The following is a 15,050-nucleotide window of genomic DNA, read 5'->3' as shown; positions in this document are numbered from 1 at the left end:
ACCATTAGTTTGGGCCAGAATAAAGATTAGATCTTTCTCATACACACAATGTTCAATGTTACTTGCGCTAATTATTATTATTGGATGTTTTGTTGGTGGTAACAATATACACATCACTTCAATAACCACATGACCTTTGGTATTTTAATGTCTTTCCATATATTGCAGGATAAATATACGTCATCATGGGCTAACAAGAAACTCAGAATTGGATTTATCCATTAAGGTGCAGGCATTATATTTTTAGGTGACAGACTGCCAAGATTTTTATCATGCCCAGTACTTGAAATAATGCCCTCTGCAAGTTCTAGTTCACCTCTGAGTGTGTGTAATAGCTGTTGGAGTGAGAGAGAGAGCAGAAGAGGTCCACAAGATTGTGTCTCAGCTTAGCACCCAGGGGACAAAAATAACTTTACAGTTTAATGTCAGTGGGTCCCTTGCATGTTTCGAAGATAGATTTTGAATTCTGTTTCTATTTCAGTCCTCACATCACATCTCAGCATTCTCAAAATACAGACTGGAGTTGCAATGCACTTCAAAATGTCAAGGCACTCATTGCTTGAAGCATGCTAAGATAAAGTATTCTATGTAAGTGTGAGCATTATTAGAAGTCAAAGTGTCAAGCTAAGTCAACTAAGTGTAGGTAGACAATCTTTGTCCAAAATCCCCAAATCCCGAAGGCTTTTTTGTGGAGTTTTTTTTCTCTTTCACAAGGTTGTTTGGCGTGCAAACAGTTAACCCAAGTCACCACCCACTCAATGCATGTCACCAGATGCAATGGGTGGGGTGTGGCCCAGCACCGGCAGGCCTCGATTCTTTCTCAAGGCCATATTTTATTCAGTGAGTGTATTCCTCCAGTAAGATTTTTAAAAATTTCACCAAACTGTCATTTATTCTGAAATACAAAAATTCTGAATTCTTAAAACAAGATGGTCCCGAGCATTTTGGATAAAGGATCGTGCACCTGTATGGCCTAACCTGATCACATCTTTTACATCCATATGAGGGACTACCCAGGAGCCTCCCTCAGTACCAACATCAATCAACAGTGTGACTTCTGATTCAGAAGTGAGAGTGCGGCCAACCAAACCATGGCTAAATAATGAGAAATAATTATAAAGATATCTAAAAGTATAGACAAAGAGGAAAGTTTTAAAGAGTGTCTTAAAGGTGGAGGGAATGCCAGAGTTTACAGATGGAGACAAAGCTGCCAATGGTAAAATAACGGGAGTAAAGGATGCATATGAGGCCACAGCTGGAGAAATATTGAGGTATTGGAGGAGGCTAAAGAGATAGGGAGGGATGAGACTATAAGTGATTTAAAGACAAGGATGAGAATTTTAAAAATTAAGTTGATAGCTAATCAGGAGCCCAAGTCAGACAGTGAACAAAGACTTGGTGCAGTTCTAACATGGCCAGCAGAGTGCTGGTTGAGTTGAATTTTATTGAAGGTGGAAGCTGGGAGTCCAGTAAGGAGCGCTCTTGAAGAGGTGAATCTGGCAGTAACAAACCCAGGAATAAGATATTTCAACAGCAGTCAGCTGACACAGAGGCAGAATTAGGCAATACAAGGAAACAGAGATTGTTGTGGTGACTGAAAACAATGGCCTTGGATTTTCCACGTGTTAAATTGCAGAAGGTCATGATTCACCCAAGAAGGAACATGGTTTGCACAGTTGGTAAGGGAGACAGAAGAGAGAGAAGCAGTGTGACAAATCACAGAAGGGGCAACAAAGAGGGCTGTTATTAATGTTGAATTATTATCCTTCTATTTTCCATCGTTCGTTGAGAGAGAACTGTCCATTGGCCAAGAATTGGAACAGCTTGGATGTATTGTGGCCTCGCTGTCCATGTGGGATTCAATCCTGGTAGGAAGCACATGCACCTCTGGGCCAGTCCTCCTGATTCAACTTGGGTAGGTAAAACATGTGGGATATAGTCAAAGAGACAAATGGTCAATTCAGTCTAAGAAAATAAAGTTTTAGACAAGAAGGAACAGAACGCAGCAATTCTCTAGATAGAGATAAAGGCTCAAATTCTTTAACTGCCATGGTGAATTTGATCTTGCATTCTCTGGAATATTAATAGAGTAAAATAAACACAACACCACTCTCACATGCAGTGCAAGAGTCAGCCAAGTTGTTCAGGGCACCTGAACAGGGGAATTAAAATATATTATTCACTGATGCCACTGGTCTCATTGTCCTATCAGCCTGAAAATACATTTTGGTTTCCACCCTTCAATGTCCAATTCTCTTAGTTAGAATTAGTGAGTGCCACAACATAAGAGACCATTTGGCCCATTGAGTGTGCACTGGCTCTTTCAAAGAGCAATCCAGTTAGTCTCTGCTCTTTCCTCAGAACTCTCAATTATTTTTCTCCTTCAAGTATTTATCAAATTCCCTTTTTGAAGGCTGCTATTGAATCTATCAGGTAGCACATTCCAACTCTTAACTGCTCATGTAAAAGGTTTTACATTTTGCTTCTGAATGTTTTTCTAACCACCTTACATTTGGATGCACTAGTACTACATGTATATCATTTCAATAGCAAACATATAGCTACATTTACACAAAATCATTTCGCTCTTTTAGTTCTAGGCATTCCTTCATAATTACTCCATACAGGGTGAAGGAAACAGTTGTTTCAAGCAAACTGACTCTGAGTTCAGAAAACTTGTTATTTTTACCTTCCTGTTTCAGGATTTCTTCTTCAGTCAGGCTTATATCTTTGTGAGAAAGGTTCATCGTCAGCTGTTTGTTTTCCTCTTGAAGTTTTGCAATCTGAGTGAGTAAATCCTGAGCCTCCCCTCTCCACACGTCCTCGACCAGCACAAGCTCCTGATCAAAGATAGTAGAATTAGAAAGATCATAGGACCCTGTTCCTGTGACCCTGCCTCCCCACCTCTCACACACAGGGAAGCTGGACTATACATTAGTTGCTCCATTGCATTTCAGGAAAAATATAGTGTGCTCTTCGGAATTACTGACAATTCATGTTCTGGAAGAAGTAGAGAAGGGAAAATTTTATTACTTAAGAACTTGATCAACAATTTTATCAATTTAGGACATTGTCATTCTCTAAATATTAATAATAAATAATAACAACAATAATGAATATAATTAATGGCTATTCTCATGGCACAGATGATCAGAATCCAGAGGCCAGTTGTTTATTGCAGTTACAGAGAGCTTCGAGAAACAAAACCATTCAGTCAAAGTGGTGTAAGCCACTATTTATGCTTCACCTTAACTCATCTCAACCACTGTCCCATTGTTCTAAATATTCTAATAGGAGGAGTTTTGGGTCACTGTTCAAGTATCCTTACAAGAAAATGACAAGAGTTGGTAAATCCAGCTAAGTGTACCTGTTCTTCAACGTACTGATGCAAGGCTTCTCCAAAATTGGCCACATCATTCCTGCCTTGATCCCTTGGGGTTGCAAAGAAGAAGAGACTTAGTCTTTGAAACAGTCTCATGATCCTATAGCTCTCCTTTTCACCTCTCTTGTTCTGGTAGACATTCATCACTTTGTCTTCCTTCACGAGGAGTGTGGTTACTTCTTTCCAAACTCTACTGCATAGGAAGAGGGAGGAAGCAGGCACATGGGAACATGACCAGTACCACCTGCTTGAGCAATATAGTGCCATTCAGTGTCTTTTAGAGGTGTGTGTGGGGGGGGGGGGCGGCACAATGCAGGAGCTCACTCCACTGTCTCAAGGACAACCTGATTGTGCTGGTTTCACCACTGATAAAGAACAAAGAAAATTACAGCACACGAACAAGCCCTTCAGACCCTCAAGCCAGCGCCAATCTGGATCCTCGATCTAAGCCTGTCCCCTATTTCCAAGGATCTGTGTCCCTTTGTTCCCTGCCCATTCATGTATCTGTTTAAATACATCTTAAATGACACGATCGTGCCAGCCTCTACCACCTTCGCTGGCAACACATTCCAGGCACCCACCAACCTCTGCATAAAGAGCTTTCCACCTATATTTCCCTCAAACCTTTCCCCTCTCACCTTAAACTCGGGACTCCTAGTACTTGAGGCCCCTACTCTGGGAAAAAGCTTCTTGCTATCCATCCTGTCTATACTTCTTATGATTTTGGAGACCTCAATCAAGTCCCCCCTCAAACTCCATCTTTCTAATGAACTAATCTTTCGTGGGTGGCACGGTGGCACAGTGGTTAGCACTGCTGCCTCACAGTGCCAGAGACCCGGGTTCAATTCCCGCCTCAGGCGACTGATTGTGTGGAGTTTGCACGTTCTCCCCGTGTCTGCGTGGGTTTCCTCCGGGTGCTCCGGTTTCCTCCCACAGTCCAAAGATGTGCAGGTCAGGTGAATTGGCCATGCTAAATTGCCCGTAGTGTTAGGTAGGGGTAGATGTAGGGGTATGGGTGGGTTGCGCTTCGGCGGGGCGGTGTGGACTTGTTGTGCCGAAGGGCCTGTTTCCACACTGTAAGTAATCTAATCTAATCTAAAAAAAATTCTAATCTACTCAACCTCTATTCATAGTTAGTGCCCTCAGGCAACATCCTGGTGAACCTTCTCTATACCCTCTCCAAAGCATCCACATCCTTTTGGTAATGTGGTGACCAGAACTGTATGCAGTATTCCAAATTTGGCCAAATCAAAGTCCTATACAACTGTAACATGACCTGCCAAACTCTTGTATTCAATGCCCCGTCCAAATAAGGAAAGCATGCCCTATGCCTTCTTGACCATTCTATTGACCTGTGTTGCCACCTTCAGGGTACAATGGACCTGAGCACTCAGATTTCTCTGTACATCAGTTTTCCCCAGGGCTTTTCCATTTACCATATAGTTCGGTCTTGAATTGGATCTTCCAAAATGCATCACCTCACATTTTCATGGATTGAACTCCATCTGCCATTTCTCCATCCAACTCTCCAATCTATCTATATTCTGATGCATTCTCCAACAGTCCCCTTCACTACATACTACGCCACCAATCTTGGTGTCATCTGCAAACTTGTGATTCAGACCACCAAAACATTCCTCCAGATCATTTATGTATATCACAAACAGTGGTTCTAGAACACATCCCTGTGGAACAATCTGGTCACAGTTCTCCATTTTGAGAAACTCACTTCCTCTACTACTCTCTGCCTCCTGTTGCCCAGCCAATTCTTTATTCACTTAGCTAGTACACCCTGGACCCCATGCAAATTCACTTTCTCCACCAGCCTACCATGGGGAACCTTATCAAACGTCTTACTGAAATCTATGTATCTGACATCTACAGCCCTTCTCTCTTCCATTAACTTTGTCACTTGCTCAAAGGGTTCTATTAAATTATTAAGACAAGACCTCCCCTGCACAAAACCATGCTGCCTATCACTGATAAGCCCATTTTCTTCCAAATGTGAATTGATCCTATCCTTCAGTATCTTCTCCAGCAGCTTCCCTACCATTGACATCAGGCTTACTGATGTGATGCTTATATTGTCAGGATAAGAAAAGCAAGAATGGCTCAATATCTGGCATTAGTCTAGCAACATCCATTTTCTGGGAAAATTTGATAATGTCTAACCACAAGTCACATTCATTCTAAGTACACCATCTTGGCTAGCTCAGTTGCCTGGAAGGCTGGTTTGCGATGCAGAGCAACTCCAACAGCACAGGTTCAATTCTCGTACTGACTGAGGTCACCATGAAGGTCCTGCCTTTTCAACCTCGCCACTCCCCTGAGGCGTACAGACCCGCACATCTCCCAATAATGAGAGTATCCCTTTGATCAGCTGGGACTGCGGCAACTTTACTTTTACTTAGTTACCTTCCATTGGTCCTACTTAATACATGGGACAAGAATCAAGTCTGAAACCTGTCAACATAAAGGGAAGGTTACCCATTAACTGAACATTACCCATTAACTGAAGATAATTTGATACTTTGTATTGTTGATGGTCGTGGCAGTAATTGCAACATGGCTCTCAGCTATTCTGAAATGCAGTTGAGATTACAACTTCCTAATCTTCGTAACTATTCCTGTTGCCTGACTCAGTCAAAACACAGAGGAATCACAGCATTCTGGATCTGATCACAGTCCTGAGACTACTGTGGGATTGAGTGCATCAACATGGCATTGGGTGAAATGCAATCAGCCTTGGTACTCTGCAACAGGCTGTGAGGTTGACCAATCAATAATGATTTCACCAAATTCCCTGCAGCCCAAAGAGCTGGAGCTATTTCTGGCTGGGAAAACATTAAAATGGTAAGTACCGCAAGAATTATCCTGAACTAGTTTTGATAATCAGAAACAAAATCAGAAATTGATAGATAACCTCAGTAGGCCTGGCAGCCTCTGTGGAGAGAAAGCAGAGCTAACGTTTCAGGTTCAGTGACCCTTCCTCAGAACTCATTACAGATAGGAAAACATTCAGGAGACACAGTGCAGACTGGACAATCGCTTTGCAAAATATCTATGTTCTGTCTTCAAAAATTACCCTGAGCTTCTGGTTGCCTGCCATTTCAACACACCAGCCTGTTCCCTGGCCAACATCTCTGTCTTGGGCTTGCTGCAGTGTTCCAGTGAAGCTTAGAGCAAGCTGGAAGAACAGCACATCATCTTCCATTTGAGAACTCTGCAGCCTTCTGGACTCCATATCGAGTTCAGCAATTTTAAGGCTTGAGCAACTTCTCCCATATCCTTACCCTAACCCCCTGCACACTGGGCGTTGTCATCACATGGGCTGCTACCACACACAACCCATTGTCAGCCACTAATAGTCCTCATTAGCAGCTATTCACTCTCACAGACTGACCTTTATCCATTCCTTTGTTGACCCAACCATTTTTCTCTCTGAGCTGCATCTCCACCTATCGTTTACTCTTTACCCCCTCCCCCACACTATCATTTCCTACCTACTATCAGTGCTGAAGAAGCGTCACTGAATGTGAAACATGGTCAGGTCTACCCTTGGATCGGTGATTCACCGAGACCAAACCTGTGCTATACCAAGCATGAAGATCGCTCAGTCTCACGGTCCTCAGGAATGTGATAGACTATGTGCAGGATGGGAGAGGATGAAACTTGCCTCGTCAGCCTGGACCAGGAGAAAGCCTTCAACAGGATATCGAACACCTACACAAGAGATGTTCTCTCCAAAATGGGCTTTGGGGAGGGAATCTGCAATCAGATCTGACTGCTCTACACCAAGATTGTTAGTGCAATTATTATGGACCAGGCCAGACACCTTCAAAACATTTCAAGAAGGTAGCCCAGATCCTAACTTTGCTATTTGACTTTAAGCAGGTGTACAGTGGATATTCCAGGAGAAAATGAGCTGGTCCAACTACTTAGTTTAAAAAAAACTTATTTTCAAGATTACTGAAAGAAACACAAAGAACAGAAAACAGAATACAGAGGAACCTCGATTATCCAAATAGCAGATTATCCGAAGGAGATCTTGAGATCCAGATAGAAACATTACATCAAAGATGTGTTTCCAACACTGATTGCGTCTTTTGTTTACAGCACTTAAAAGTGAACTTGGCTTACTGAAATGCTCCTGGACGGATGGGAGCCCAGGCACCATCTCAAATGACTGACCTCCCATCCTCACTCTCACCACAAACCTTCCCAGGATTCCTACACAGGGGCATACCCTAAACCCCCCTTCCCCAGATAACCTCTCCAACACTGAAAAGTACAATCTGTCAAACATACAGTAAAAAGTTGTGTGTATGTGTGTGTGTGTGTCTCACCCACCCACCCCCGCCAAAAACACAGCACCTCAGCAGTCTTGTTGTTGGTGTTCAGTCCAGCTGCCCCGGAGACAGGGTGGGGGCGGACAGGGGGCGGTGCTGGTTGGGGTTGTGGGGCAGGCAAGGAGTAGGGCAGTATTGGAGAGGGGGATGGGTATGGGGGCGGGAGCGCACGGTGGGCGAGGGGTCAGTGTTGGCCAGGGGGTGGACAGGTGGGTGGGTGGTGTTGGATGGGGTTATGGGGCAGGGCGCAGATGGGGGCGATGTTGAACGCGGCGTGCATGATGGGCAGGGGATGGTGTTGGACAGGGGTTGGGGTTGAACGGGGAGGGCGGGGTTGAACTGGGGTGGGCGGGGGCTCGCACACACAGTGTTTTGCTGCCTCGTCTCCTGAACAGGGAGCAGACTTAACAGAAAACTCCAAGCCCCAGTGGAGAGGCATTGAATCAATTAACCGAATAATCAATTATCCGAATGAAACAGTGCCCTCCCATTCCATTCGGGTGATCAAGGCTCCTCTGTCCCAAATAAATTATCCTATCCAAAAACCCAATAAGCCATCTCAACTTAATGATGTTGTTTTAAAATACTTACAATAATCCCATAAACACCCTTTGGCACAGAAAGGAAATATCAACTAAGTTCTTACAGGAGACAAGTCAGAGACAGAGAGGGTCTAGCAGCCTTTCTTCACTACATACACACTGCTACATTAAAACTAAACCAATAGCTGAGCTGCTAGAACTGGTCACTCCCCTTTCATTATATAGGTTCCTTATCTTTAAACTTGAAGGCCTTCTGCCTGAGACAGTATCTGTTAGCTGTAAACAAATTGGCCCCAAAATCCATCCAACCTCAGATTTGTTTGGAACCTGTGTCATTTACAACTTCTCTGAAAAACGCCAAAGACAACCTAACCTTGTTAAAGGAACAGTTTCAATCAATGGGTGGGAATCTGAAAGTGTTCCAATCAGATCTGGAATCATGCAGGGCTGCTCCCTCTCACCTATCTTATTTATATGTTGCATAGAGACTTTTGCTGAGTCCATCAAGGAGAATGTGAGCCTGAGAGAAGTGAATATTCCTGGCAGCAGTGGCCTACAGGTTAAGGCCTCCCTGTCCATGGATGACATTGCCATTTTCTGCTCGAATCTGCTATCAGTGCACAAACTCCATGAACATCTGTGACCAGTTTGAACAGGCCACAGGAGCCAAGGTGCATCAAGCCAAGAGCGGGGCCATACCCTTTGGAAACTGACCCGACCAATCCTTCATCCCCTTCAGTGTCAGACAGACTACCTGAAGGTGATGGATATTTAGTTTAAAGGGGCTGGGGTGTGCACCAAGTCTTGGGAGGAGTCTAATCACTGAAGTGAGGCAGACACTGGGCAGATGGGAGCACCAGTCGCTCTCCATTGTGGGCAAAAACCTGGCCATCAAGTGTGAGGTGAGGTGCTCTCAGTGTTGTTGTACGTGGGTTTAGATCAGAGTGGTGCTGGAAAAGCACAGCAGGTCAGGCAGCATCAGAGGAGCAGGAAAATCGACGTTTCGGGCAAAAGCCCTTCATCAGGAATACGTGGCACAGGTCTGGCCTATTCCCCAAACCTACGTCACTGCAGGTACCAGTGACATCTTCCACCTCATGTGGAGATTGAAAATGGACCATGTTCAAAGGAACATCACTATAAAGATCTGGGCAAAGAGGGAAAAAACACACCCAATGCTACCCTCACCCTGATGGCCACCTTTGTATGCACTGTATCAATCTGTGTGCAGATCCCTGGTATGCAAACACCAAGTATCACTACGTACTGAGATTCTACCTGTCCCCAGTGTTACGAAGGGTGGGTCTGGCCTCGTTGCTGCGGAACACTTCAAGTAGTTGGATCGTTCCATATCACCTGTCCTTCATGGAGAAATTTGTGAAGGAAAACACCTTTGGACACAAGTCCCTCAGGAAGTGGTTAGCACAGTGTCCTTGAGACCCTGAATGGGTGGATCCTGTCCAGTGGCTCCCTGGGCAAACTGTCAAAGTCATTTGGCAAAACGACTCATCGCCAGAACTTTCAAACAAGCAGCAAGACATGGCTTGGCTGGTGGTGAGAAAGAGATCCTTTATGCATGCCCGGACTCTCTGTGCCTCCGCACGCTGCCTTCGAAGTGGCAGTGAAGAGGACGAGACTGTCACACACCTCCTTCTGGAATGTGCCTATTCAAAGGAAGTCTGGAGAGGAGTGTAGTGGTGTTTGTTGAGGTTCGTCCCAAGCAGCTCCGTGACATAGGACTCTAACCTACAGTCTGTTCCCTAGAATGCACACCAGCACATACATCGACTGCGCCTGGAGGACCACCAACTCGGTGAAAGATGTTCTTTGGTTTGCCTGAAACTTGTTGGTCTTCCAGTTGAAGGAGTTAACCTCAACTAAGTGCTGCCAACTGTCCCATTCCAAGGTCCAGGACTAAATGCTGAGGGATGCGCTAAAGCTTGGGGCAGTTGCCACCAAGACCCAGTGGGGAAAGACCATCGTGTAAAGTTCTTCTGCCAAAGCATTATGGGTGTCCATTCAGTAACTGGGCCCTGCCGACGCCTCGGCTAAATGCCAAGAGGTTATTTGTAAATATAGAAAATGGTGACCATCAAGGCTTAATTTGTTCTCTAAGTAGAATGGCTTCATTCATGGCACATGTTTCAAAAAGATTTTCATGAATAAAGTATATTTTCACCAATAAAAAAACTCTGCTTTCTCTCTACAGGTGCTGTCAGATCTGAATTTTTCCACTCACTTCTGAGTTTGTTTCTCATTCCCTGCATCTGCGGCTCTTTGGTTTTTTTTTTAGTTTCGTTAGTTGGAAAGGATTGGAGATCAATTTCCAGTTGTTACTACCTACTCCCTGCAAGTTATTATCTGCAGATCACAAGATACGAGCTGAAGTGAGGAATGTGGGACAGACTTTAACTATCCATCATTAGATGTTCCTCTGCCATCTAGTGAATGGTGAAAAGCTGAATGGGTGGTGGTATTCAGTGAGCGTGGGAAGGGATGATGGTAGTGGAGGGTCATAGCCTTCAGAGATCCCTATACAGATTTCATGGACAAGTACCAATGAACAAAAGAAAAATAAAATAACATTGGAACGATAATGTCAAAAATGTGTGTCCACTGAAGCAGGAAGTGCAATTACTGATCCCAATGCTCACGATCTACAATTTATCGACACTACAAAAGTAGATTATTGCTCACAAATTCAAGACCTTTACAGAGATTCTCAAACTCCCCAACACTTGTAAATCAAACAACGACGACACTGACTGCCACCACTTCAAATCAATTCGTCATTTTGCACACTAGCAACCGCAGCATGGTAAATTTGTATTGCTACTGAGTTTTACAATTAACAGTGATATGAAAATGAAAGGAAATCAACAGGAGCTGTTGCATATGGTAATTAGAAATTCAGATGCACTTGGCAGTTTTAAAATCAGTGTTATGAACATGAGACTGACCTGATCCAAGAGGACAGCCAGTTACCCAACCACACCCTTTAAGAAATTTCTCACTCAGTAAAGGTTAATAATAGTGTACAGATAAGCTCCTGCATGTCTGGATCACAGCAACACACAAGTTCAAAATGTGGGTGTTTCTAAATGCTTTGAAGATTTGCTAGAAGAAGCCTTTCTGGTGTCCAGGTCATCATAAGACCATAAGACATAGGAGTGGAAGGAAGGCCATTCGGCCCATCGAGTCCACTCTGCCATTCAATCATGGCTGATGGGCATTTCAACTCCACTTACCCGCATTCTCCCCGTAGCCCTCAATTCCTTATGACATCAAGAATTCATCAATCTCTGCCTTGAAGACATTTAGCATCCCGGCCTCCACTGCACTCCGTGGCAATGAATTCCACAGGCCCACCACTCTCTGGCTGAAGAAATGTCTCCGCATTTCTGTTCTGAATTGACCCCCTCTAATTCTAAGGCTGTGCCCACAGGTCCTAGTCTCCCCGCCTAACGGAAACAATTTCTTAGCGTCCACCCTTTCCAAGCCATGTATTATCTTGTAAGTTTCTATTAGATCTCCCCTTAACCTTCTAAACTCCAATGAGTACAATCCCAGGATCCTCAGTCATTCCTCGTATGTTAGACCTACCATTCCAGGGATCATCCGTGTGAATCTCCACTGGACACGCTCCAGTGCCAGTAGGTCCCTCCTGAGGTGTGGGGCCCAAAACTGGACACAGTACTCCAAATGGGGCCTAACCAGAGCTTTATAAAGTCTCAGTAGCACATCGCTGCTTTTATATTCCAACCCTCTTGAGATAAATGACAACATTGCATTCGCTTTCTTAATCACGGATTCAACCTGCATGTTTACCTTTAGAGAATCCTCGACTAGCACTCCCAGATCCCTTTGTACTTTGGCTTTATGAATTTTCTCACCGTTTAGAAAGCAGTCCATGCTTGTATTTTTTTTTGTTTGCTGTGGTTGGATGTTTATACAGTAACCCATTAACGATTATTTCAGCCAGAGGTTATTTTAGGAGCTGGCACGCTCCCAGAACTGCTGCCAGTTGTTTTGGTGCATACATCATCCCATGATAATGGCTCACAACCAAACATGCAATCATGTTTAAAGTGGGCCTGGGACTTGCATTCTGCTAAAATTACACCAAAAACTCCAGTCATTAAAACTAACTCAGCAGCTTTTGATTGTAACTTTCCATACACTCTTTTCTTTGCCAGACTCTCTTCTCATCAGATAACTTTCAGCACATGGTGAGTCAACTCTGGCTCAATGAGGATCACACCAGCCTCCAAATCAGAGGCTGGAGATTTTCAAGCCCCACTTGAGGGATTTGAATGCAAAATCTAGGTCAACGCCTGAGTATTCAGAGTGTGCTGCAATGTCAACAGGAGTAATGAGGAGGGGTTACTGCATGGTCAGAGATTGAGGGATGGAACAGTACTGAGGGCACACTGCAGTGTCGAGGGAAGCAATACTGAGGGAGAGTGTGTATAGTCAGAGTGGGGTTCAGTGGGAGACACTCTCTGCACTTACTGCAGCATTTCATTCTAAGAACTCAAATTGCAGCAGACCTGGCATTCCACTTGAGAATGATACAGTTCAATGAAATAACTAACAGGAGATGGAGGGCAGCACGAATATCACCATCCTCAATGGTGGGCAAAGACCAGCATATCAGACCAGGTGGACTGCACAGGTTCAAGGTGACAGCTCACCACGACTTTCTCAAGGACAACTAGGGACAGAGAATAAATGCCGGCCAGCCAGCAAAGCTCACATCCCACAAATGATTTTTTTTTAAAAATCTATGCAAAAGACAAAGCTGAAACATTTACATCCAGCCATAAATGCCAAGTGGATGATCTATTTCAGTCTTCTCCTGAGATCCCCAGCATCACAGATGCCAGCTTCACCCATTCGGTTCATGTCATTTATTATCAATAAATGGCTGCAGGCCCTGATAACACACTAGGCAAAAGCCCTTCCTGATAAAGGGCTCCTGCCTAAAACGTAGATTTTCCTGCTTCTCGGATGCTGCCTGACCTGCTGTGCTTTTCCATCATCACTCTGATCTTGACTCTGATAACCCACTGACAATTGTACTGAAGACGTATTCTTCAAAACTAGCTAAGCCCCTAGATAAATTGTTCCAGTACAGCTACAAAAGTGGCATCTATTCAGCAGTGAAGAAAACTTCCAAGATACGTCCTGTCCATGAAAAGCAGGTCATATTCAATCCTGAAGAAGGGCTCATGCCCAAAACATCAATTCTCCTGCTCCTTGGATGCTGCCTGACCTGCTGTGCTTTTCCAGCAACACATTTTCAGCTCTGATCTCCAGCATCTGCAATCCTCACTTTCTCCATATTCAATCCAGTCAATTAACGTCTACTCTCGAAGTGATGGAAGGATCATAGGCAATAGTATTTAATGTCATTGACAATGAGCTTGGGTTCCACCAAGACTATTCTTTCCCTGACCTCATTACAGCCTTGGTCTACACATGAACAACGAAAGTAAGGTGAGAGAGACTGTCCTTGACATCAAAGCAACATCTGACAGAGTGTAGTGTCAAGGAGCCCAGCAAAACTGGGAGTTATTGGTAAATAGGGAAAAGCTTGTTGCTGTTTCAAGTCATACCAAGCACAAAGGAAGATGGTTGTGGCTATTGGAGGGCAATCATCTCAGCTTGAGGACATTTCTGCAAGAGATTCCTCAAAATAGTGTCCTAGGCTCAGCAATGTTCCATCGATAAGATGTAGTGCAGCAACTCAGCAATGCTCCTCTGACAGCTCCTCTTCAAACCTCTAACAACCACCATTCAGAAGGACAAGGGCAGTAGATACACAGGAACAGTAACTCCTGCAAGCTCCCTTCCAAGCCACTCATCATCCTGACTTGGAAGTACATTGCTTTTCCTTCATGTGTTGTCGGGTCAATATTCTGAAACTCCTTTCTAAGAGCACAGTGGGTGTCCCTCCATCGCATAGACTGCAGCGGTTCAAGGCAACAGCTCAGCACCACCTTCTCCATGGTAATTAGGAATGGGCAATATATACTGGTTGAGCCAGTGATTCCCACTTCCCCTGAACAAATAAAATCAAATCAGTTCAAAACAGTTCATTATGAGTCACTTTTGGAGGCTGTGGAGAATGTGATGATGATCTAAATAAGATGTGTTCATTCTTAAGGTGCTAATTATGTGTAATAGTTTTGCTGCTGACTGATACAAGCTCCATTTCAGGCTCACTGTCTCTCCCTATGTGGAGGTGGAGGGCTTTGTGAAGATTTACTGCTTGTTTACTGGGCCCTATTCCTGATAAAAATGTCTATTTGTTCATCTGACAAAAGACAGAGTTTACATCAATAGTGGCAAGAATGTGAAAATTACATCATGAGTAGTGAATAGTATTCAAATATTTAAGCAGAATCTAGATTAAGTACATTAGGGAGAAATAAAAAACAGAATTTGTTGATTGGGTAAGAGGAACTAAGTTCAGAGGTGACACGTGGAATTTAACAAAAGGAGAGTTGTGCCATTGGCCCATCTCTGTTCTGTCATTTCTATCAACTTGGGGGCCTATTGGCCAGTGAACTTCATTGGTGAAATACATCTACCCACAATCTACCCCTTCAGAATACTAGCTCACCTCCACTGGGAATCATATAAACAACCTGGAGGAAGCAATGATGGTAGCAAAGATGGAGAATGTACACTGGATGGGTAACTTGAATGTCCACCATCAAGAATGGCTCAGCAGCACCAAGACTGACTGAGTTAAAGGACATCTGCAGCAAG

At 44.0% G+C, this 15,050-nt stretch overlaps 1 protein-coding gene across 4 annotated transcripts in view; it reads right to left on the bottom strand.

Moving 5' to 3' along the window:
• Nucleotides 1-15,050, bottom strand: part of rilpl1 (Rab interacting lysosomal protein-like 1) — a 48,285-nt gene that overhangs the window by 24,531 nt on the left and 8,704 nt on the right. For all 4 annotated transcript variants that reach the window (XM_072587616.1, XM_072587615.1, XM_072587618.1 and 1 more), the window contains exon 2: nt 2,690-2,840. In XM_072587616.1, coding sequence (XP_072443717.1) covers nt 2,690-2,840 — 151 coding nt within the window. The remainder of the gene's footprint in view (nt 1-2,689; nt 2,841-15,050) is intronic.

Source organism: Chiloscyllium punctatum, chromosome 17, assembly GCF_047496795.1.
Source record: "Chiloscyllium punctatum isolate Juve2018m chromosome 17, sChiPun1.3, whole genome shotgun sequence".
NCBI classification, from domain to species: Eukaryota; Metazoa; Chordata; class Chondrichthyes; order Orectolobiformes; family Hemiscylliidae; genus Chiloscyllium; species Chiloscyllium punctatum.
This window is presented reverse-complemented; position numbering and strand designations above follow the sequence as displayed.